The sequence below is a fragment of the Sinocyclocheilus anshuiensis genome, unplaced genomic scaffold (genome assembly GCF_001515605.1).
Source record: "Sinocyclocheilus anshuiensis isolate Anshui unplaced genomic scaffold, SAMN03320099.WGS_v1.1 scaffold148, whole genome shotgun sequence".
In the NCBI taxonomy this organism is placed as follows: Eukaryota; Metazoa; Chordata; class Actinopteri; order Cypriniformes; family Cyprinidae; genus Sinocyclocheilus; species Sinocyclocheilus anshuiensis.
Window position 1 is genome coordinate 72039 of NW_015555704.1, and position 24918 is coordinate 96956.

The 24918-nt window shown below is 37.3% G+C and overlaps 2 protein-coding genes across 4 annotated transcripts; one reads left to right on the forward strand and one right to left on the reverse strand.

Annotated features, from left to right (window-relative positions):
- The first annotated feature begins 1083 nt into the window (after positions 1 to 1083).
- LOC107671778 (protein farnesyltransferase subunit beta-like) lies at positions 1084 to 11885 on the forward strand. The gene is made up of 12 exons (XM_016464743.1): positions 1084 to 1295; positions 2158 to 2222; positions 4942 to 5014; positions 5897 to 5988; positions 6897 to 7043; positions 7142 to 7225; positions 7566 to 7652; positions 8661 to 8790; positions 9181 to 9313; positions 9527 to 9638; positions 10570 to 10684; positions 10774 to 11885. The coding sequence occupies exons 1-12, from the start codon at positions 1197 to 1199 to the stop codon at positions 10894 to 10896; spliced, it is 1260 nt and encodes a 419-aa protein (XP_016320229.1). The 5' UTR covers positions 1084 to 1196; the 3' UTR covers positions 10897 to 11885.
- A 529-nt stretch (positions 11886 to 12414) lies between these two features.
- On the reverse strand, positions 12415 to 19968 carry LOC107671780 (protein max-like). 3 transcript variants are annotated; one of them, XM_016464747.1, is made up of 5 exons: positions 19748 to 19968; positions 19419 to 19445; positions 15582 to 15689; positions 13936 to 14059; positions 12415 to 13784 (listed from the first exon to the last, which is right to left on the reverse strand). In XM_016464747.1, the coding sequence occupies exons 1-5, from the start codon at positions 19781 to 19783 to the stop codon at positions 13597 to 13599; spliced, it is 483 nt and encodes a 160-aa protein (XP_016320233.1). In that variant the 5' UTR covers positions 19784 to 19968; the 3' UTR covers positions 12415 to 13596. The 3 variants fall into 3 exon arrangements, with proteins under 3 accessions (XP_016320233.1, XP_016320232.1, XP_016320234.1); XM_016464746.1 differs by having other exon boundaries at positions 13936 to 14074; positions 19748 to 19967; XM_016464748.1 differs by lacking the exon at positions 19419 to 19445 and having other exon boundaries at positions 13936 to 14074; positions 19748 to 19965.
- Between the last annotated feature and the right edge of the window lie 4950 nt (positions 19969 to 24918).

Here is a 24918-nt window from a genome sequence, read left to right on the forward strand (position 1 = left end):
CCAACGATTAATCAGAAGCAAATATAAATACAAAACCAGTCCTAAATGAAAGATAAGAAGTTGACAAAAAGATTGAATCCAATCTTTGTTGATAATATAGCATAATGAGTGATTTATAAGCATTTTTTTGAGGCCGGGTCATTTTTGCTCTGGAACATCACAAGTGTAACAAGGTAAAAAATCTCGCCCAGAAAAGTATGAAAATGATCAAAAATTTTTGTAGAAGTAGTTATACCCTTTGTGAACGAAGTCACAAAATTTCATTCCATGCGATAACATTAACTAGTATTTTCGGGAAAAATAAACATTTTTCAGAGCAAAAAGGACCCGAACACCGCATGAGGGTTAAGTAAAGGTGAAGTCAAAACTATAATTATGGAAAATATTTTAAAGGATTGGCAAGAAACATGGAATTCAGATAATAAGGGGAGGCATTTATTTAATATAAAAAATGTTAATAATAAACGAAACATTAGTGGTAGAAACGAGGGAACAAGTCATTATAACAAGGATGAGACTGGGACACACAGGACTGAATGCATCACTATTTATTACTGGAGTACATGAGAATGGTTTATGTGAGTATTTTGGGGAAAAAGAAACAGTAGAGCATGTAATGTACGATTGTAAAAAATATGACGAAGAAAGAAAGGAATTAATAACATACTTAAATAAAAAGGGAAAGGTAAATAAGGATTTGGGGTACTTGTTAGGATATGAGTTTAATAAAGATATAGTAGGATATAGGCTGCTAATAAAATACATTTATAGTACAGGGTTGAGCGAGGGGATTTAAAATCAATCTGGGATGCTGTAGCTTGATCTGGATTGTAGGGAACCAGGGAAGTGTTCTGGAGGAACTGGAGACGCAGCGCCAGATGGGTCCCTGGAACCTGGGAATCTGGTAAAGGGAAGAGTTTCAAATTTATGGAGAATTATAATTGTTTTTTGTTTTTTTTTGTTGGTTATGTTCATAAGTCATTTTGACGATAATAGATAACATGACTGCACAACAGCAACGTACTGTAGGTGGCGCTATACATTTAGATGCGCCAAAAAACTAAAGACGAAGAAGAAGAAGAAGAAGAAGAAGAAGAAGACTCCATTGAGGAAACCCCTCCCACGCTGTCTTGACACTTGCTCTGCTGGAAAACTGCTTCCTTTCTGTTACAGTGCATGTGTTTTCAAATCTCATCATGGAAGAGGCGTCTCCTCCTCTGCGATGCTTTCGTGAATCACACTCCTCTGAGCTTTTCAGCGATGACGGCGTGCAAACGGTGACCTCGAAAGAACAGGTGAGCTTAACTCTTAGTATTAGTTAGCTCATTGGTATTAGCGCAAAGCTAACTGTCTACTTACTCTGTTTCTGTGCTTCATCACTTTGCTGAGGGATACAGTAGTGCTTACCAAAAATCATGCAGGGTGTTCTGCACGTGCAGAATGTAATTATACTAATGCCACTGCATCCAGCTCACCTAGTACTTATTCCTCTAGTTTATTACACTTTTGTAAATAATAGCTATAGGTTAATTTAAAGGGATAGTTCACCAAAAATTGAAATTCTGTCATCATTTACTCGGCCTCATGTTGTGAACACAAAAAGGAGATGTTAGGGAGAACATGAACGTGTCTAAATGATGTCAGACTTTTCATTACTGAGTGAACGTTTGCAAACGTTGGAGAATCTGCTCATACTTCACTAGTTTATGTTATGTTGCACTGTAGTGTATGACCTGCATTGTTATATGGGTGGTTGACAGTTAACCATGAGAGGTTATTATTTATTTAAACTTGGAAAACAAAATGTATAGTATTATTAATGATGTAATCGTTTAAAGACTGTATTATTTTCAGTTTCTTCATTTTTAAAATAAAGTGTGACTGTTACTGCTCTGAATTTTAGAAAAGTTCAAGCACTTGGCATTCCAGTATGCACAATTAAGTCATACTATGATTTTCAAAATGAATGTATAAGGCGGTATTTTTGTGTCTTTGCATGACACACTGAACAGGATGTGATGTCAGCCACCCATATACACAAGCAGCATCGACCACAGTGGATCTTTCTGTCTGCATGTCATTTGGCTTGTTGTCACATTTTCTATTTGGTTAATTCACTTCCACATTTTTTGTTTCCTGTTTTATCATTAAATTTAGAGAAAAGTTGAACGCAGTATTCAAGAGGTGTACAGTGTTTACCAGCAAATTCACACCTCACCGCAGTAAGTAAAGTTTAGCCTTCTCTGGCCATTAACACAAAGCGGGATCTCCACAATATTGTTTAATCAGTTCGTTGAGCTTCAGTGTGCTGCTTTTAGACAGCAATCACTGTTATTCTGTACAAGTACAACATGTTCATGAAAATGTCTTTGCCAACAAAACCAACAACATTAGATTGTCCGCTGTTTGTGTCTGCTATGTATGTTTTGTAGCACAGTCTTTTCATTTGTATTATTTTGTAGCATCACAACATATGCAGGGAACTAAGATACTAATTTGGTCGATTTGGGAGGGCTGGGCAATATACCTCAAATTTGGTCTCAATATTTTTCCAAATTCTGACAATAATCATATATCTCAATATTTTTGCATTTGGTGATTTTCTTCTGCCCCATTTAAAAATGAATACAACATGATCTGGATAGACCGCTATTGTTTCTAAACACATTCAAAATGTTTAGTGGCAAAAACACGGTTAAATATGTGACCATTTACTTCTTTTAATTAAATTAACACATTTAAATCTAACAATATGTAAAAAGAGTGCAAAAAGTGTATTCTGACAGCTTCTTGGAAGCAATTAAATTGACATTTTTTGCACATTTGCCAACTGGGGTGAATTATGCAAGTGTTTCACAAGTTTTTAGCCAAGAGGAACACAAGTCTATCAACAGTTTGTGGTTTAAGAGATGCTCTGTGGCATGACACTGTTCCCAATGGCACTAAAAACTTTCAGATGGGGAACTAGTTGCTAGAACACATAAGCACTTCTTGGCTAGTTTGCAGGAGAAGTCAAATTTGGTGCCGTCTTTAGCGCATCAGTCTTAGTTTTCAACAATACTTTATAGTCATGATATTCTGTAATTGACCCTTAGCAAAAACCCACCCCTCTTAGTTGCTACGTCCATGGCGCTCTCACGCTACACATCATGTTATCAAGCATTGAAAAATATATTGCGGAGCACAGAAGAAGCTGACAACGAGCTCACAGACAAGACAGAGCAGGTTACTTTTGGTATGAAACAAAGTCTCAGCTTTCAAATTCTGTCTTTTTTTTTTTTTTTTTAAGAAATTCAAACAATAAATACCGTTTTGTGGCTCTTTATTGTGTTGTGACAGATCGCTTTAGTGCCTCAGTTCAAGCAGCGCGTGAACCGATTATCTCTTCCTCTTTACTAGTTATAGCACAAAATAAACATGAATGAACATCAGAAGGTTTCAACTGCCAAAAAATGTCAGTGCACACCATTTTCAAGTTCAAGTCCAACGATGTTAATGTACTCTCCTGTCTGGTTAGTTTGTTGGACAAAATGTCAGATTCGGCGTTATGACTGGTCAGATCGCCTGTCAGTCAAACTCCCAGCGGAGGGTCGATTATAATCTGTCATTTCATATTAATTATTAGACTATCATATGATAACATCTCTGATATTCGATATATCACCCAGCCCTAGCCTCTGGTATATCTAATTTTCACCTTCTTCCACCACAGCATGAGGTCTGTGTATTTCAGAACTTCTATGCTCAGAGTACTTGTACCTGTAGATGAAATGAGAAACCCAACTGTGATTAAACTGATGTAATCAGACTGCCAGACAAAGGTTGTATACCCCAGACATTTGGACTAGATGCTGTAGTAGCACATCAGCTGTTCTGCCGCATATCCAGATGGTACTTTTTGCCTCTGTTGTCAAATTTACAACTTTTCTAATTTTGCACTCCAATGAGAAAACTGGAAAAACACATTTGTAAGCACTATGCTTACAGTTTATTGCATGTAATATGATAATGACAATATGTTCTTGTAGTGTTGTAAATGGTAAATCATTTTTACATAAATTAAGAAGTATAGACGGCTGTTGAAAAGTTTGGGGCTAGTATAAATGAATATGTTTATTCAGCATGGATGCATTAAATTGATCATAAAAAAGAAAAATAAATGCTGCTCTTTTTAACTTTCAATTCATCAAGGAACCAATGAAAAAATCAGTTTCTACATAGTTTTTAGCAGCACAACTGTTTTCAACATTGTTAATAATAAGAAATGTTTCTTGAGCACCAAATCAGCATATAATGCATAGAATGATTTCGGAAGGATCATGTGACACTAAAGACTGGAGTAAGCAGGAATAAATGACATTTTAAAGACTGTCAGTTTAATTACACTTAATTTTAGGCATGACAGGACAAATAAATTATCCTGCAAAACAGTGCAACAAATTTGTCAACAAAAGCATTAATTCATATGAAACTTGCCTGGTGAAGGCCATACGTCACTCTGATCTGTTTGTCACAAATGTAATGACTGTGCTTTCTGTGGCCCAGCAGAAAGCAGCAGAGGAGAGAAAGAACAGGGGTTAATGATCTGTTCTTTCAGCTGAGGTTCCCTCAAATTAGACATGCCCCAGCACCTCTGCAGCCAGCGCTGAAGTCAAGCATACTGCGTGTAGGCTGTTCTGACTCATGCACTCTATCATTTTAACACTGCCACTTCCTTTGATGGGGATAATTGGAGGATGTCAGCTCAGTTATTGAACGAACTTTGTACAAATAAGTTGTTGCCTTGTACTAGGCTATTATAAATCTTGATGAAAGTTGAATTTGATCATTTGCCAGTATGTGAATAGAGAGATACGTTTAATGTAAAAATGATTTATAGTTTGCAATAGCTAGACTCAAATAAGATGATTAAGTCGATGATTCTACAATCTATTTTTTCAGCCCTGCTTTACTGAGGGAGCAACACTATCATTATCTGAAGAAAGGTTTACGCCATCTCTCTGATGCATATGAGGTAAACAATGTCTTCTGAAAACTTCTGACTGAACTTGAAGCAGTGTTGTTTTAGTATCACCGATATACTTACTATTATAGTTTTTGTTAATATTTTGAGTCAGATGTTACTGTTATATTTTCTGTTTTTTTTTTTTTTTATGTCTTAATAGTATACCTTTATAATATGTCTTATTATGTTTTAGGGGTTTTTTTTTCAACTTGTGAGTTTTTTTTTTGTATTTTATTTTATTTCAGACAGTTTATATTTATTTTTAAGTAATGCAAGTGTTTTTATGGTTTTAGTTTCTAGTAAAAGATAATAGCACTGACTTAAAGGGATAGTTTACACATTATTAAAATAGTGTCATTATTTACTCATCCTCATGTCATTCCAAACCTGTATGACTTAATTTCATATAGGTAGAAAACAAACAAAAAAAGGTACAATGTGGAAAAAGAATCGAAGAAAAGACTGGTTGAAAATCATGAGAATAATCACAAATTATTTTGACATAAGATGAGCAGCTTAGATATTCAGCTAAATATCTCATTTTGGGTTTGACGTTAAAAAGTCATACAGTCATAGAGGTTTGGATGGAGTGACACAAGGGTGAGTAAATGATGACAGTGCTTTTATTTTTGGTTGAACCCCATTTAACTGGATATTAAAAAAACTGTTTTGTTTCATTAATAACACAAACACTCAAAACTGGTTTACACAAAGCTATTAAAGATCTACAGCCTTGTGATACAATACTTGTGTATGTGGGTGGGTAGGTAGTTGAGAACACCATGCTTCTAGTTTTTGTGTGTATTTGTTTGAGAACACCATGTTCCAGAGCAGCTCTGTGTGTGAGACTGGTGGTAATGGCTGCTGAATCTGCATGTTGTCTGGCTTCAGTGTTTGGATGCCAGCCGGCCTTGGCTCTGCTACTGGATCCTGCACAGTCTGGAGCTGCTAGAGGAGCCTGTGCCGGCAGCAGTTGCCTCAGAGTGAGTACCAGCTCTTCTCTGCAGTTCACTATCAGAGTACATGTGGCAGTGAGACAGGTGCTTAGGTCCCCTTACACAGTTACTATCCTGGTCTTAATGTGACCACTACAGATAAAGTCAAAGTTGCATTACATTAGTAGCTATGACGCAGATGCATTCTTTCTCCATGCAGACTATGCTTAGATTGCTTTATAGCTGCTGGGTTGAAGGATTTATGAAGGTTTATGACTTCCAAACAGACGTTTGTTTGTTTGCTGGTTTTTATTGTATTTGTTATACTTGTATTTTTTAAATAGTTTTTGCCATGAAAATAGCCTAAGATGCTGGCATGGCATTAAATAAAAATATACTACTACTACTACTTCCAAACAGACTGAAATAATAAAAAAAAAATAATAATAATTCAAATGACGGTAACACAGTCTTTTCGCAGTCATATTTTTGCTATGATTGTTACTGTATTCTATAGTGTTTTAAATAGTTTTTTTCTTGAAAGTGATAATTTAGCAAAAAAGAGTGATCAGTTTTATACAGCATTAATAGCAAATTTGACTTTAATATATTTAGGGAATTGCATTATGTAGTTCATATAGGAGATTATGCGTTTAAGAGATTTTTCTAAATCTATTTATATCTGTCAATATTTCATTTTTAATTAATCATGTTCATTTTGCATTTTTTATGCTGTACAATATAATTTTAGTTTTTAGTTATTTATTTTTAATTTAATTAAACAAGATATTATAGAATTTCAATATCTGTCATTTATCTGTTATCAATGAAAACTTGAAAATAATGTTTTAAAATAAAGCTGCTTCCCTTATTATTTTAGTATATGGCTTTTTGCTTAAATTTTAAGTTCCTATCACATTTATATGCCTATATCAACATTAACCGTTGTCTGCCAGCGTGTGCCAGTTCCTGGCCAGATGTCAGAGTGCGACAGGTGGGTTCGGTGGCGGTCCGGGTCAACACGCTCACCTGGCTCCCACCTACGCAGCTGTAAACGCCCTGTGCATCCTGGGTACAGAGGAGGCCTACAAAGTCATCAACAGGTTTCACGTTTGCGTTGTATGATCACCTGCTTGCCTACAGATGTTACGTTGATCATATTACCATGGAAACACATTCTGTTTGCCTCCTCCCTCATCAGAGAGAAGCTCCTGGACTTCCTGTACTCTGTGAAGCAGCCAGATGGCTCCTTTGTGATGCATGTGGGCGGGGAAGTGGACGTCAGGTGAGCTCTACCACCGTTGTTCCAGTGAACCCTGAAACATCTTCACAACAGCCACACATCTCTTTATTCCCCATGTTCTGCTGTTACTGTGCTGAAGCATTTTTCAAGAGTGACCTTTTACTTTTCCCAGCAGACAGATTAGTGCTAGAAAAATGCTTCATGTTCACCGTACGTCAGCGCTAAACAAAGAAAGTCACTTTGAAAAGTAATTGGATCTCACAGGCTTTCAGGCTTATTCTAATAATGTAGCTTGTGGTTATTAACATGCATAGATGGTGATCATTGTGTGCCTGTTGACTCGTGGTTGCTCTTGTGTGTGTGTGTGTGTCTGATCTGATAGGAGTGCATATTGTGCCGCTTCTGTGGCTTCACTCACCAATATAATCACCCCCACCCTGTTTGATGGGACGCACAATTGGATTCTCAGGTAGCTACTTCCACATTCTTTTAAAACAGGCCAGCTATATAATAGTATTATTTATGTTCAATTATAGAGTTTGTTAATGTCTTGAATTATCATATATATATATATATATATATATAATATAATATAATTTTAATGTAAGTTTTAATAATTATATGTGGTTTTGTGACTTTCATTAGTTTTTTCATATTTCTATTTAGCTTTATATTCATATTGTATAATTAAGTATACAAAATCAAATATTGAGGTTTGATAAAATATATGATCATATAAATTTGATGTGATCCCATTTAACTAGGATGACCATACGGAGCATTTTTACGGGACGCACCCTTGCCAGGATTTCTATATTGCCCAAAATATCCAGGCTTTGGCTGTTAGCACTGTGCAGATCGATCGTTGTATGACATTATTTCATGAGAGCTATAGAGAGCAGAGCAGACGGCTCCTCCTACATGTGCGCATATTTGCATCGCTTTGATCATTCTCACCTTCTCACGCGCGACGTGCCACGATTGGTCGATTATGTACAATACCTGCATGTTATTGGTCAAACTACTTTGGATGTTTTAGGCAATATAAAAATCCTGGCCAGGACGTGTCCCATATAAATGGCACATATGGCCACCCTGGTTGTAAAGAAAAACTAATTATGGTTTTTTTTTAGGAAAAAAAACATTTTGATATAATTTATTAGGCTTTAATGGGCTATTCACTCGGAACATGTTTTGCATTCTTCTGATCTGCTTTTCCATGTTTTTTTCTATGTAAACATGCTCTAATCTAGACAGACACTTTAGACCATTCACGTCTTTTTGCGCATGACACATCCTAAAAATGCGACACAAGTTAAAAAACGTTAATTTGTCCCATTCCACTGCCCTCTGTTTCACGTTTTAAACACAAAAGCATGTTCTGTCCCTAAGTGAGTTAAATCTCAGACACAGCACACATAATGACAATACTTTGACTGATAAATACTGCGATGCTGTGCTTTCCTTTGGCCTTCAGCTGTCAGAACTGGGAGGGCGGTTTAGGTGGAGTTCCAGGACTTGAGGCACATGGCGGCTACACCTTCTGTGGTACTGCTGCTCTGGTCATACTGGGCAAAGAACATATGCTGGATCTCAAAGCCTTGTTAGTAAGTCCTTTGTCTTGCCTTGTTTTCCCTTTGCTACAGTTCCACCTTTTATTAAACCTGACTCTTCCTGTCCATTAGAGTGAATAAACTGAGGTTTATGAGATGCGTTAAAGGTCAGTTGTGTGTATCCTGAATGTTGGAGGAGAAGCGTCTCATTACCGGTTCCTCAGGGACACTAAAACATGCTTGGAAATATTAACGTCGGTGTGCTGCAACATCGTAGATGCTTAGATCAGCAGATCTCCAGGGTCTTTGGCAGACATTGACATAAACAGTCCCAGTGCACAGGCAGATTTGTCTTAACGATAAGGCAACAGCACTAATAATCTTCCTATGCTGATACTTGTAAACCAGTAAATTGGAGGCTTTTCTCTCTTTTTCCTTCATTAGCGCTGGGTAACCAGCAAACAAATGCGTTTTGAAGGTGGATTTCAGGGCCGCTGTAACAAGCTGGTGGATGGGTGTTACTCCTTCTGGCAAGCAGGACTATTACCGTTACTCCACAGGGCTCTTTTTAAAGAAGGTGAGCATTTTTGCTTATATATGAAACGTTTAGCAATTATCAAGTGATTAAAATACTACAAGGTTCATAAGGTTACAGTTTCCACTCATTAATTTACACATTTTTGTCTGCATGTTTTTTCCAATGTACTTTTTGTCTTCATTTGGATATAAAAACACATGGGTCTAGTGTCAGATTTAGTAGATTAACCTATGAAAATATTACTGTGTGTAGGAGACTCAACGCTGAGTGAGAGTAGTTGGATGTTTGAGAGAGAGGCTCTGCAGGAATACATCCTCCTCTGCTGCCAGAATCCTGGTGGAGGCCTTCTGGACAAACCGGGCAAGTGAGTACAGCTCTTCCACCGCACACACATATATTACATGCATATATATATATATAATACAGTCTATAAGCTTGCAATGATATCACCAGTAATGTGTCGAATGAAAAGTCAGATTCTCAAACTTTGGGATTATCACAAAGAAATTATATTTGAAGGCCCCATGACCTTTCCAGTTTCTTGTGATTTCCTGGATAAGGATTTTAAAAAATATTTTTAATCACAATTGCTACCCAATATCTTAAAGCTTTGCATAACTTGAAAAATGTTCACAAAATGTAAATGTAATAAATGTAAAAATCACACTTTTAAAATTAGACGTCCTTATACAGTATATCCAGTTTCAAGATGGTGGGAACCCTGGTTCTTCAAGGGAACAAAATGTTGAGGGGAGTGAATTAAACATTAGAAATGTTTTTTTTTTTTTTTTTTTTTAGCTTGTTTTATAAATCATATATCATTATGATACCAGTAAAATTAAGTATATACAAATTTTGTTGTATTTTCTTGGAGGAGAAAATGTATTTATGAAGTTTAGATTATTATATACTTCAGTCATAAGGCATGTCAAATTTTATCATGAAAATGCATTTTCTAGTTCTGCTCTGCTCTAAAACATTTCATCAGCTAGATAATGCTCATCTAGAGTTTGTGTGGAGTGAAACTCTCTGTAGTGATGTCAAATTTGTGAGTGAATCATTCTTTTGAATTGATTGTTTTCAATGAATCACAAACAGGACTTTTAATGATTTGTAAATATCCTTTTGCAGTAACGAACAAAACCACAAACATCTACCTGGAAAGGTCATGGAAAATTGGTCTTGTTTAACCTTGTGGATCAAACTAAACTTTAAAATCTGAAAAAATCTGTCCTTTTACTAATTATGCAGACCAAACTAGACTTTCATAATAGTTCCTCACTGATTCCCCACAGGTCTAGAGATTTCTACCACACGTGCTACTGTCTGAGCGGACTCTCAGTAGCACAGCATTTCGGAAACAAAGACCTCCACAACGAGCTGATCCTCGGTCAGGACGAGAACAGACTGGTGAGAGATACTGAAAATTCAGTTGAGCCAACTCTAATTGAGATTAATGTACTAATACTAACTAAATGTTCTCATATTTCTTCTACCAGGCACCAACTCATCCAGTTTACAACATCTGCCCAGAGAAGGTCGCCCAAGCGATTGAACATTTCCACCGGTTGCCTGTTCCAGTTCAGACAGGACCTACACCAAGTGCAATGGACCAGTCATAGACTTTTCCTCTTTTTCTATTCTAAACGTATTTTGGGGGTTTGAGCTAGCTTGACCTAACGCAGAGGCATCTTCTGTAAATGCTGTAGCCAAACGTCCTTTGCTGGTCTGTATAGCATCTACAGATGGGGAAACACTCTGAGGGTCTGATCTACTACAGCTTCAGCATGGGGTTATGGGTTTTAGCCAGGGAAAACAGTAGAGACTGACTAGGCGAGGTGTTTTTCATGCACCAGTCGTTGATTGATATTTTATTGCACATACCAGCTTATTTTGGGCTTTGGTAAATGTTTCCCAGAGTGCACGTGGCAGTAGGTTCTGGACAGAAATAAAGACTTGGATGGAAGTTTGTTTTTAATATATCCTGGCTGGTGTATTGTGGATGATCTATACTCACTGTGGGCAGTCCATTATTTGACTTAAACTTCTGTCATCTCTAATTTGGAGTGCTGTTTGACTGAAATTAATATGGTAACTGCCAAATACGTAGATATAGTTTGGGTACAACAGACTCTCAGCTACTCAGCCATGAGTACAGTGTTTACATTTTGTAATCTTTGGCTGCAATTGAAAAATATCATCTGTGCTGTTCAATGAGCTTTTAAACTGTATTCAGTCATGCTTTTAATCTTAAAATGCTGGTATAAAATATCAAAACAGAATCGCATTTTATCATAGTACATTAAAGGAACAGTTAATCCAAAAATGAATGGGGTGAAGGCATCTCCTGATGTGAGCATATGAATATGCATCAGTATGAATGAAATTTGAGAGCTACGATGGAGGGGAACGAAATCAATTAAATTTTATTTGTTCCTTACACAAAGCTTCACACATCTGGTTTACAAGACTTTGATTAAAGCACACACATAATATAGACTAATTTTATGGTGCTTTTTTTTGTGTGTGCCGGTTTTTGAGTTTAGTATCTGAGCTTAAGTGTTTGAAAACTCTAGCAAAGTCATACAGGTTGGAAACATGACTGAGTACAGGTGCATCTCAATAAATTAGAATGTCGTGGAAAAGTTCATTTATTTCAGTAATAGAAAAATCAATTCAAGCTGTAACTATTGACTTAAAGACCAGTTTCATAAAATATTGGTGCGGTTTAAAATAGCAACCACTTTCTTCCCCTAATCGGGAGGCCAGGGCAAACTAGGAGTCTTTGTGTTGACAAATAGATTTAAAGACAAAGGCATTAAAAAAAAGTAAAAAAAATTTAACCCCTTCAACAACTTTTTTTTTAAGTGTAATTTTTGGACCTGAAAAGGTCACATATAAAAATGCCCATTGGGATTGCATTATATTAACATAATATGCCAACGAATATAATGCCAAGCTCTAAAATATTTAATCTGGTAGAAATTGCAAGTAAAATATACTTTTAAAAATCCTTGTCCTTAATCCATAGGCAGTAAATCACAAACATCTAGAAAAGTTATAGACTTCAATATGTGTTGTGGACGACTGGGACCTTGGAGTCAAAAAGATTGAGAACCAAAGGAACCACACATCATATGTAAAGGATAAAATAGTTTTATTTATATTCTCATTGTAAAGGTAGGCCTCAACTTGCAAGACAATTGTTGGCAGTATGTACAACATACCTGTAATTTCCATGGAATGGAATCAGACAAAGAAAGACCTACTCAGTTTACTAATGTACTAAGTGGAAAATATGGTAAAAGATACACACGCGCACACACACACTCATGTCTCCTAGACACTCAAAATGCAACTTTTGTGGTGTGCAGCGATCAAATTTCCGATGAACATTTACCTTTAAAAGTCACGACATGAATCTACTCTTTCAATATTGACTAGCTTTGTGGGGGGGAAACATCACTTGGAACGTTTATATTCCCAATATGGAGTGAAATACATAAAATACATGTTTGGGAGGCTCAGATGACAGATGCAATATATATGCTTTATCACTTATTTTTTTATCCCCCTTGTTTTAAAAGAAAATCTATTTTCTTCCCCAACCTCTAAACTTTACTACATCAGGCTAAAACAACAAATACAACACAAGCTCAGCAGCCTTCCCATAAAGCATTTTTTTTGTTTTTTGTATTTTTTAAATAAGGGATTTTATCGATAACGTCAAAACGTATCACTCATCCCCTAGGTCTAACAAGGGGTACATTGATAGATGCTTCAAAAACATTCCTTTATGGAAAAGTAACATATTTAGAAAGGCAAACCACTCGGGACAATTCAGCTAAGGGTAAGTTCTAAGCAGGCTTTAAGATATTCGACAAAAAAGTATATTTTAGCAGTGCTAGGAGCTGTATGCCTCATTCAACCCTTTGGATATCCACCTGGAGGGATTGCAGACAAGGGTTCAAAAAAACAAACAAAAACAAAGCATCAAGTCCTTAAGTTGCAAAGCTGCCTCATTTTGGGTTTAAATCATCGTTTGTTGTTGCGTGTGCCAGGACGCAAGATGGACGAACAAGAGTCGGAGAGGGAGGGAGAGTAAAAACAAGCCGTTTTCCGCGAGTGTTCTTCCCGTAACAGGCGTCCCTCTCTCTTGTAAACCTGGCAGAGGTTTCTTCAGGCGTGGAATCGAGGGTTGACATTCACTGAAAGAGATTGATCAAGGTGGTTTGGGGCGATTGAGGTACACAAAAAACAACAAGAAACAGACCATTGCTGTAACTCTCCCTCCCCTCAGAGGAGAACCGGGGATCCGCTGTTTAGCTGTCCTCCCCACGGGGCTTCTTCCGGGAACGCTGTTCCTCCGGCTCAGACTCCGAGCTCGAGTCGGAACCACCGTCGAAGGCCGATACAGCGCTGCCCTTGGGATTGGTGTACAGGCTGCTGTCTGAAGAGGAGTAGTTGGCCTGCAGCTGTGTGGTCCCCTTGACTTTCTCCAGTGCCCGTACTGGAAATTAAAAAGAGAAAACGACACATTCTTCATTCTTTTTGCCTGAAATCATATGGTGTATGAGGCACAATGGAACTACAACAGCCAAATTAGACTTAGATCAGCATGACCAGATGACAAAAGTGAGGAGTAACGCAGCGACACCCACCTTGTTGCTCCAGCAGAGCGTTCTGCCTCTTCAGGTCGTCGATGTCCTGCTGGTGTGTGTGGTTTTTCCGTCGCATGTACTGGATGTACTCTGTGGCTTTGTCTAGGATTTGAGCTCGGGATGCCTGTTTGATAGATTGCTGTCAGCAACAAATTAAAAACTAGAATTTGACGCAAGGAATGCAGTTACATTGCACACATATTAACCCAAACAAATCCTAAAGCCCAAAGTATACTTCGTTTTTGTACGCGTACGCTAGCGTATGAGTAGTTGAACGCGTAGCCTTTCGAAGTATCCTCCATTTAATGTTGTGCGGGAATGCGGGCGGTCGACACATGCGCTATAGAAAGCTTCATCCATGTCCAGCGTCTGCTCTACTTTTGCCCATAATTCATAACCGATGATAACAAATTTCTTTGAAGTCTTTTAAACCAAAGCTGGGCTATCCCATTCCCTCTCACTCACAAGTGCTTGACAATGCGCCCGTCTGTTGTTGTTGCAGTCACCACTATTTTGTTTTTGTTCCGTCTCTTTAGTTTCGTTTTCTACTGTGAAACAACAGCCTGGGACAGCGTTGCCACCTTGTGGAACAACTGATTACTGCAAAACAAATTTAATGCGCATGTGTGCAAAGTACGTGCAGTTACAAAAAATCAGGTTGTGCGCGTACTATTCTGATTACGAAATACACATCACGCAGACTGTATGCTGTTCCTCGCGCACGTGTAAAAAGTGAAGTATACTTGGGGCTTAACAATCCCTAATGAAAACACACAAACTGCTTAAAAATCCCCTATTTTAATAGCTACACATTTAGATAATTCTGGCCAACACTGATAAGCGAAAAATGTTCATGTTATGACCGATAACCAATAAATGGCTGAAAACTCGACAAAATGTGAAGTATACCTGGGGCTTAACAATCCCAAATGAAAACACACAAACTGCTTAAAAATCCCCTATTTTAATAGCTACACATTTAGAAAATTCTGGCCAACACTGATAAGCCAAAATTGTTCATGTTATGACCGATAACCAATAAATGGCTGAAAACTCGACAAAATGTGTCTATACAATCAAAATTCGAAACACTTAAAAATATTAAATTAAACTCTGACATCACAACATTATAATTTACAGTACAAATAGATATACTAAAGATTTGTTAAAGATTACATTTAACAGTATTATTAAATTATTAATCATGCTTTTAAAGATTATATCAGCCAATAACCAATATGGTACCAATATATTGTGCATTCCTAGTCATGTGACTAGAAATACAGCTCTATCATAGCGGTCAAAAATGACTTCTACTACATTCTTGAACCATTTATTTCCGATAAGAAACACAAGAGGAAGGCGTAACCGCATTTCCCCTTGTAATGGCTTCCTGGCACCACACCTGTACCAGGATCACATCGATCAGTCTGGCCCTACCCTGCTCCCAGTTCTCATAATGCTTTTCATTCACACCTCAACATGGAAATCCCATGCTAATCATCTCATGATAACATTTAAAGTCATCGCATTCAACAAACATATTCAGTGTAACAGCAGACATTTCATTAACAAAAAGCACATGAAACAAACATCCTTTATGCCTACTTATTCTCCTCATGGTTTTACCAGTGACATTCACCAACCTTTTCCCCTTGCAAGGCGGGAACAGAATCCCGAAGGCTGTGAAAGCTGTCTTTGATGTGGTCCCTACGTTTGCGCTCCAGCGCATTGTGATGTGCCCGTTTGTCTGCCTGCAATGAGAGAATCCCAGTGGCTTCAGCCTCTTCGCTGGTCATGGTGCCATTGGCTTATAGTGTAATAAAGAAACATTTATAGCTTGACTAATAAACCATGTAGTAATACAGACCATTAAAAACTGGATTCTATTGTTTCGTCTTTAAGTGATCATGACAATTGTAATAGAGACAAGTTGCATAAGGAGTGTTTTTTTTATATAGCTTATTCTTCTGGACTATGTTGGTCAGAACATACTAAGCTATTTTTAGGACAAAGACTGCAATTGTACTATCCCTCAAAAAGTCTCTCCGTTGGGTCTCATTTTAGTGCCCTGAGACCGTCGCTCTGAGAAAACAACATGGCCACTGGAGTCCAATGTCACTGGGGTTGGCCAAGACACTGTTATTACATAAAAGCACAGCTGTAAAACCTGTTTCGAATCCAGTGACTCATTAACAAGTACCTCTTTTGCATTACGTGGAAAAAGCAGCAAAACGAAAGCAGTTATCCGAATGCTGAAGTGCCACCGGGCAGCACAAAGACATTCCAGTGTCTATGCGCCACCTGGAAGGGCGAGGTGTGGCCATAGATCCAGGCTGTCTGTCTAATGTCTAAAATGTTACACGGTACACTGCCAATGTCAGGATCGAGTTACATGCACGTGAGGTGGCCAAGTGCTCAACATGTCAAGGGCTATTCTCCTGTACTCGAGTATAGTGAAAACTATCCATGTGGTTTCTCCACAATTCTGCCATAAAAAGCACAATGTCTCCACGAAATTAAAGGTATGAAGGGCTATAAATTACATAAAAGAAAGCAAAATGACAAGTACTTTGGCTGAGGAAGGCTTTCTCGGAATAGTCAACAACATGTGCTCCTCCTGTTGTCTTATGATTTTAACATCCTAATAAAAAAAAAAAAAACTATTTCCTCCCAGCACAAAAAGAAAGGGGAGATAAACAGGACTTTGGGGACATTGCAGACCTTATGTCTCCAGTCTGCCCAATGAAAACTCAAGGCTAGTAAAAACAAGCCTGCTTTGTGATGAATGCTATTTTAAGCATCTTGCTATGAACCCAATCGACACACCTTTCACACTGACCAGTCACTACGTAAAGTGATAGATGACTCAAAAATAAAGCTTTTGTCATCATTTACCCACCCTCGTGTCATTCCAAATGAGTATGAGTTTCTACTGTGGAACACAAAACCATTTTTAAGCATTCAGTGGAAGTCAGTGAGGTTCAAATTTAATTTGGACTACATTAACTTGCATTGTATGGACAAAAACAGTTGAAACATTCTTCAAAATATCTTCTTGTTTTAAAATCATAAAGGTTTGGAACGACATGAATGTGAGTAAATGACGACAGACGTTCATCCCTTTAACATCAAAACATGTTTATAGGTTGGGAATTCAAAAAATGCCAATGCAAATTACACTACTGTACTGTTGAAGTCAATGATCTAGTCTCAGTTTTAATCTAGGGTGTGAAGGGATCTACAACCCCATTTTCTAGTTAAACAGAGCATCCCAAGTACAAGCTGAGCAAACAGGTTAGGGCTGCATGTAGTACTTTAAAAGTCCTTGTGCAGAAAATGGGTACAAATGAGCTTTGAGTTGACACTTTAAACATTTAAAATATATGCCGATATCATTATGGTTAGTTAACAGACTGTGGTCCCATCTCCACAAAATCCCAAGGAATTTCCAAATGCATTGAAAGCTATAACGGCATCATTTCAAAGTGATATTAAGTGACCTAAGGAGATGGTCAGGCTTTTTTTAGTTTTTGAAAATGGCCAAATGTGCATTTTAATCCATTTAATTATTTTATGCAGTTTCTGATAGACATTTAAGTTTTAACTTGGTCACATCTTTTAAATGAAGCACTTAGCAATGTAGTTTCAATTTGATTTATCGGATAAGCTACTCTATGCCACCTCTGCATTTCTACACTACATATTCTCTTTAAAGATGCTTGTTCGTTAAAGGTCCCATGACATGCTGCTTTTTGGATGCTTTTATATAGGCCTAAGTGGTCCCTAGTACTGTATCTGAAGTCTCTTTCCCGAAATTCAGCCTTGGTGCAGAATTTCAGCCACTACGAGCCAGTCCCACAATGAGCTTTCCTTAGGACGTGCCATTTCTGTGTCTGTAGCTTTAAATGCTAATGAGGAGGAGAGAGGCGGGCCACCTTCCATGCTTCGCTCGTTTGCAAGCCATGATGTCTCTCGAGGAAAAAAAAATATTGCGCTTGCCTCGCATGGTAGTAGCTCATTTTCTCATGAGCGGGCAAAGCAGAGAAAGGGGAGGTAACCTTTCCCCGTATGACGACATAAAGGGAAGATTCCAGATTGGGCCATCTGAGCTTTAATTTTCTCAAAGGCAAAGCAGGATACCCAGGGCTCGGTTTACACCTATCGCCATTTCTAGCCACTGGGGGACCATAGGCAGGCTAGGGGAACTCATATTAATGTTAAAAAACCTTATAAAGTGAAATTTTCATGCCATGGGACCTTTAAGCAGCAGGTTCACGCACTTGTTCAGGCCTCTGGGATATAGTGATGTGTAATGGTGAACAAAAGCATTATGCTTTAATAAAAGGACCATCACACAAATGCACGAGTAATGTAAGGTGTGAAAGCTTAAGAAATCAACTGCCTTAAAACCTCACTGCCCAGACTGGAAATTTTAGTTAACTTCAAATGATATTTCAATAAAAAATTAAAAATGCATCATCATCAACCCCTTCATCTGGTTCCAAATCTGCATGACTTTAATACACAACATATATAATATTTAACAGAGAATATCAGGGACTGACAGACTCAGTCACCTTCATGGCATCATTTCTCATTCTGCATTTCACAGAAAAAAAAAAATCATACAGATTTGGAACAATATGATGGTGAACAAGAGGGTGGCTAACCGCACACTGATCCACTCAAGACTGGAAAAGTCTACAAAAACATATATTTTATTTTATGAATTGCATCGTGCAAAAAGTGCAAAGTGCATGTGAATTAAAAACAGATGGACACAGCAAGCAAGCAGACGTTTCAGCACTATCTTATATGATGCTAACAATATGATGGTAAATAAACAATAGAGTTTATTTTGGGGATAAAAAAATTTCCAATTAGTTCATACATGCCAGTTTAAGTTTCGCAAGTGTTCATATGTATACGTGTGTGTGTATATACACGTGTCTTATGTTCATTTTAACTTATTTTCCTCTTTTCTATCACCGTTTTGTCTGTTTATTAATGCTTTGGTAATGCACAACAAAATCACTTTGAAAACTGAAAAGGGGGATGTTCCATAGGTTAACATCGTCCAACTAATACGCAATATACACTGCTAGCGTCGCGACACACTAGAACGCTCGACAGAAGAGAATCCGTTCGCAGATTATAACGCGAGCGTTCTGGCGCATCGCGTCGCGCGCTCGCAGCGTAGATGCGGCTCTCACGTCCCTCCCTTCTTCCTGCAGCAAGTGCCCTGCTGTCGAGCACGGAGCTCCCTGAACCGACTCAAAACAAGCTGACTGTGTGCTCATTCAGTCCACCACATCTACCCACTTTTAGGCTTGATTCTATCTTGTTTTGTCGTCCACCGATGCAAATTAGATACGGCCGTTCAGTACCTACCCGGAAATAAATTGTAGCTAATCTCAAAAAGAGAAGCAATTTTTGGCATTAAAGGCTAAACTGGATTAATTGCTCCGCTTATTACGCACCCCAGAGTGAAATCTCGGTGATTCTTCCTGTAAGAAAACAGAACAGAAAGTACAATTGTAGATACTTAACTGGCTATTGATGGATGCAATGCACTGTTTTACTACACAGAATCGTAAATGTAAATATATGGAGACAATTATAAACTCGAGCCCCGTGGGTAATTGCTCATGTAGCTTGATATTCTCAGTAAACTGGCTGGAAAATGAATTCCAACGCTAGGATGGCTAACTAGCTAACAGGCTAGCCTCGTATTGAGGGTCAAGTATCGAAAATACAAGAGGTTTCATTCTCATACATGCAGAGTACAAACACAAATAACTATACTCACATCACTATCGACCTCGATATCATCGTTGTCGCTCATTCTTCGGCGAAGATTGATGAATTTACACAAAATGTTGTTTTCAACACAACATGAAATGGGGCCCAAATCAAATGTACAAACAGGAGAGATTCACTGCTTACACGAAACGAGATCAACGGACTCTCCACACGTGACTCGCCTACACACGGACATTTACCGTAGCGCGTCACCTCGGTGATTGCGGGGCAAGGGATTATGGGATTTGTTGTTTTTTATAACTACGTGGTCGGTCGATGCAACGTGGAAACTATAATATACAACTACGACACCCAGTCAACATTTCGGAGTTGCGTCTCTACTTCGCGTTGAGGAAAGCCCTTTTAATGAGAATGCTTCATGGTAATTGTAGTTTATTTTTTTGTCGCGCTACAAGCAAGACACGTGGAAAGTGCTCAATGCTGTTTGTGACTAATATGGTGATTACTAACGCTACAAATATTTGTGAGTAATACTACACGATAAATATTTAAAGCGTTGTTAATATTCATATTTTATTATTGTTATTAGATCAACAACAATACAAACCAAAAGACATATATACTATTAAATAGATGAATAGGGGTTACAGTTTAAAACAACAACAAAACAACATCTAAATAAGTTTAATTCCTACACACTTATTTAGTTACACTTCTGAAATAATAGCTACATTTTGATTTATATTAATATATTTTAGATACTCAAACAAAGCAAGTGTAAAAAAACATCATTCTCTCTCTTTTTAACTAATCATGAGGTTCAGAAAATAAATGTACAGATTAAAAAAAAAAATCAACTACATGACCAGAAATTAAAAATATTTGTACAAATTTACAAAATCTCTGAAAGTAACAACAACATTGTTTTTGCTGTTATGACTGTGATTGTATTTTTAATTAAAAATTAAATAGTTAAAAACTTAAATCTAAAAATCTTAAATCTAAATCTAAAAAATGTATAAATAATATTGTTCATATTCTGACATACTATATAAAAATGCATTTGTTGACAATAAAAAATACACTTTGTTTAATGACCAACAAGGCCACATAACTTATATTCTTATCACATGCATGGGTCAAATACAGCTGACTATTATCAAATGGCATATTCTAGTATTTCATGAGCCCACATAACTTTTATATATCTTTCAGAGATATGATTTCAAATTAAATTCTGTTCTGTATGGGCTATAAATCAACAGTCAACAAAACTCAACTGTCAGACTTCCTAAAAGCAAGACAGATAGTATATTTTTCCCTCTCTCCTCAAAATAGTGCTACAGATAAGGAGCTTAAACAGTGGATTATATGAGCTGCTGGATCAGTAAAAGGGTAAAAACAAGCACATAGTTGTGTTCACTCCCCCACAAGGCCAGAGTACCAAATAGGGGGACTCGTGCAAACACACAACTACTGTCACTCACCCTTTCTCACTAGCCTATCTTTATTCTCACACACCAGAACAGTAAGGACCCTTTAAATGAGACAGTCTGAATGAATAACCCAATTTTCTGTTGTAATTGGGATTAAAATTCATTATAAACTAACAATTCTTGTTTACTCATCCTGCTGCATTAAATTATTCCATTTTAAAATTCTTCATATAAGCCGTGCACATTTTGGAAGCCATATTGTCAAAGATTGTACATGGGGTGTCAATACTGGGAATATGTTGCAGTCCTAAGGGCAAAACCCCTTTCAGTCATTAGTAATGATCCATTTTTGCACTCTCAACTGTCTGTTTTCTAAACACTAGTAGTGGCTGTGGAGAAGGAAACAGACTACAGGAGACTGAAGCCGGGATGAATGGTAACCGCCCTAAAAAGCAGCTTTGTCTGTGTGGCAGCTCGCATATGATCTCAGACAATCTGCGTGACCCACCAGCACCCTTCCCCCATACCTCCTCAGGGGGGCTCTGCTTCACTGCAGATTTAAAATCTCCCACCCTGTTCACTTTCTGAGAAATGCAATGCCGGTGTATGTATATAAATGCACACGTTATATCAGTCAAATACAAAAATATGTGTACAATCATAACACTGCATAATGTAATAAGTACCATTATAAAAGCTTGCAAGTATTTAAAAAAATGACAGTTCATAACATGGATAATGTTAGTTATTTAATTTTGTTATACCATAATGTATAGTGGAACTTTTCAGATCATTTTCTGTTTTAAACACATGTAATGTTTATAGTGTATTTAATATTCAACACTAGATGGCAGTATAATTATGCTTTATGATTAGAAGACGTTCCGCTGTTTAAAAAACATTTGACTAATCCACATTTGTTGGTAATTATAGGCTATTTAAAATAATATTGTGTAATAATACATTAAAATATCTAACTGATCTTGATTCATTAGTTGTACTGTCATTGATGATAACATTTTAAAGAAAATATCTAACCGATCTTGCTTCATTAGCCTACTAGTAGCCTACTGTTAAATGTAATATTATATAATAGTATAATAATAGTACTACATAAAAATGCATTAAAATATCGAACTGATATTAGCCTAGTTACCTCCTCCCCAAACGGACTAGGCGTTTATGCGTCGCGCTCGCCGTTGTACTATTCTTTGAAACGACAAGGGGCGACTCGGAGTAATTGCCCTCTTAAACCCAGGAAACAGTTGAGAAGAAGTAGCAAACTCGGTGTCTTGCCTAGACCTGATGAATAGATACATTTCTTTATAAACGTATTAGGCCTAGTGTGTGTTCATTTGGAGGAGACACGTGAAAATGTTTATTTTTAGTACACCTCACCATACTCACATTACAAAAGAATCAAAGAATAATTTAAAACCCCGTAAAGTTTTAGATTAGTTGTGCCATTAGAACAAAATATTGTATATGGATATAATATGTATGAAACTAATAAAACTAAATTGATTGGTTTATGTGAAGTAGTATGGAGTACTACTTCTTGGTTTTTAACGGTGGCGCCGACTTCTGCTCCGGAGTGGGTTACAGTTTAAAATCTATTCATCAGCCTTTTTTCTCTAATAAAATCGAAGAAAGCTTTACTATTTGTCTCACTAGACCATTTTATTACAGCCTTAATATTTAATTCCTGAACTTTGCTTATTTCTTCTATCATGCTTCTTTTCCTCTTCGTATTTAGGCTACTACATTCCATAATTGCGTGAGATACAGTCTCCTCAACCTGACATTTTTCACATAAACCATTTGGGTGTTTTCCTACTATTTTGAGAGTGTGCCCTAAACTTATTCTGTTGTAAAAAAAACTCTTATTTCCTTGCTTTACCTATAGCCTAACCTAGGCCTATATCTTACTTTTTGATTTACCTTAATTAAACTGTAAAGAAATCTACCCCTTTTTTCATTGTTCCGTTTTACTTGCCATTCTTCTATTGCTTTATTTACGATTAATACCTTGATTTCTGATTTACTTAATGGAATTTATATGTCTGTTATCTCTCTCTGTAAAGCTTGTTTTGCTAATTTGTCCTCATTTGCTTTCACTCCTATATACAGTGGTGTGAAAAAGTGTTGGCCCCCTTCCTGATTTCGTATTTTTTTGTATGTTTGTCACACTTTAATGTTTCAGATCATCAAACAAATTTAAACATTAGTAAAAGATAACACAAGTGAACACAACATGCAGTTTTTAAATGAAGGTTTTTATTATTAAGGGAAAACAAAATCCAAAACTACATGGCCCTGTGCGAAAAAGTGTTTGCCCCCTAAACCTAATAACTGGTTGGGCCACCCTTAGCAGCAACAACTGCAATCAAGCGTTTGCGATAACTTGCAATGAGTCTGTTACAGCGCTGTGGAGGAATTTTGGTCCACTCATCTATGCAGAATTGTTGTAATTCAGCCACATTGGAGGGTTTTCGAGCATGAACCGCCTTTTTAAGGTCATGCCACAGCATCTCAATAGGATTCAGGTCAGGACTTTGACTAGGCCACTCCAAAGTCTTCATTTTGTTTTTCTTCAGCCATTCAGAGGTGGACTTGCTGGTGTGTTTTGGATCATTGTCCTGCTGCAGAACCCAAGTTCGCTTCAGCTTGAGGTCACGAACAGATGGCCGGAAACATTAAAGTGTGACAAACATGCAAAAAAATAAGAAATCAGCACTTTTTCACACCACTGTATATGTGCTGGAACTCATTCACTGAAATCTTATTCTGACTTGTAGGCCTACTTGCAATATTCTAAAGAGAATATCTTGGTAGATTTGAAAGATCTTAAGCTCTTTAGAACTGATTCAGAGTCAGAACAGATTAAATATTTCCAGGTTTATATTCCTCACTTCAATGCCTGGAGTATCGCCATCATGTCTACTCTTATAGACTCCCAAATTATTTGATGTTTGCTTTACTCTAATAATTTTATTTTCTGGAACTAAAAAAGACTGATGCTTTTGAACCATCTGTAAATACTTGTATATAATATATTGTAAAAAAAATAATTGGAATATTTACATTTGAGTTTCATTAAATTACCATCCCTACAGTATAAAATCTCTTGTTCTTTGAAACCACAATAATGGGGAAGACTGCTGACTTGGCAATAGTCCAGAAGACAATCATTGACACCCTCCACAAAGAGGGTAAGTCACAGAAGGTCATTACTGAAAGGGGTAGCTGTTCATAGAGTGCTGTATCAAAGCATATTAAATGCAAAGTTGACTGGAAGGAAGAAATTGTGTAGGAAAAGGTGCACAAGCAACAGGGATGACCGCAAGCTTGAGAATACTGTCAAGCAAAGCCGATTCAAACACTTGGGAGTGGACTGAAGCTGGAGTCAGTGCATCAAGAGTAACCACGCTCAGATATTTTCAGGAAAAGGGCTACCAAGCCACTTCTGAAACAGAAACAACGTCAGAAGCATCTTACCTTGGCTAAGGAGAAAAAGAACTGGACTGTTGCTCAGTGCTCCAAAGTCCTCTTTTCAGATATTGTATTTCATTTGGAAATCAAGGTCTGGAGTCTGGAAGAAGACTGGAGAGGCACAGAATCCAATCTGCTTGAAGTCCAGTGTGAAGTTTCTGAAGTCAGTGATGATTTGGGCTGCCGTGACATCTGCTGGTGTTGGTCCATTGTGTTTTATCAAGTCCAAAGTCAATGCAGCCATCTACCAGGAGATTTTGGAGCACTTTATGCTTCCATCTGCTGACAA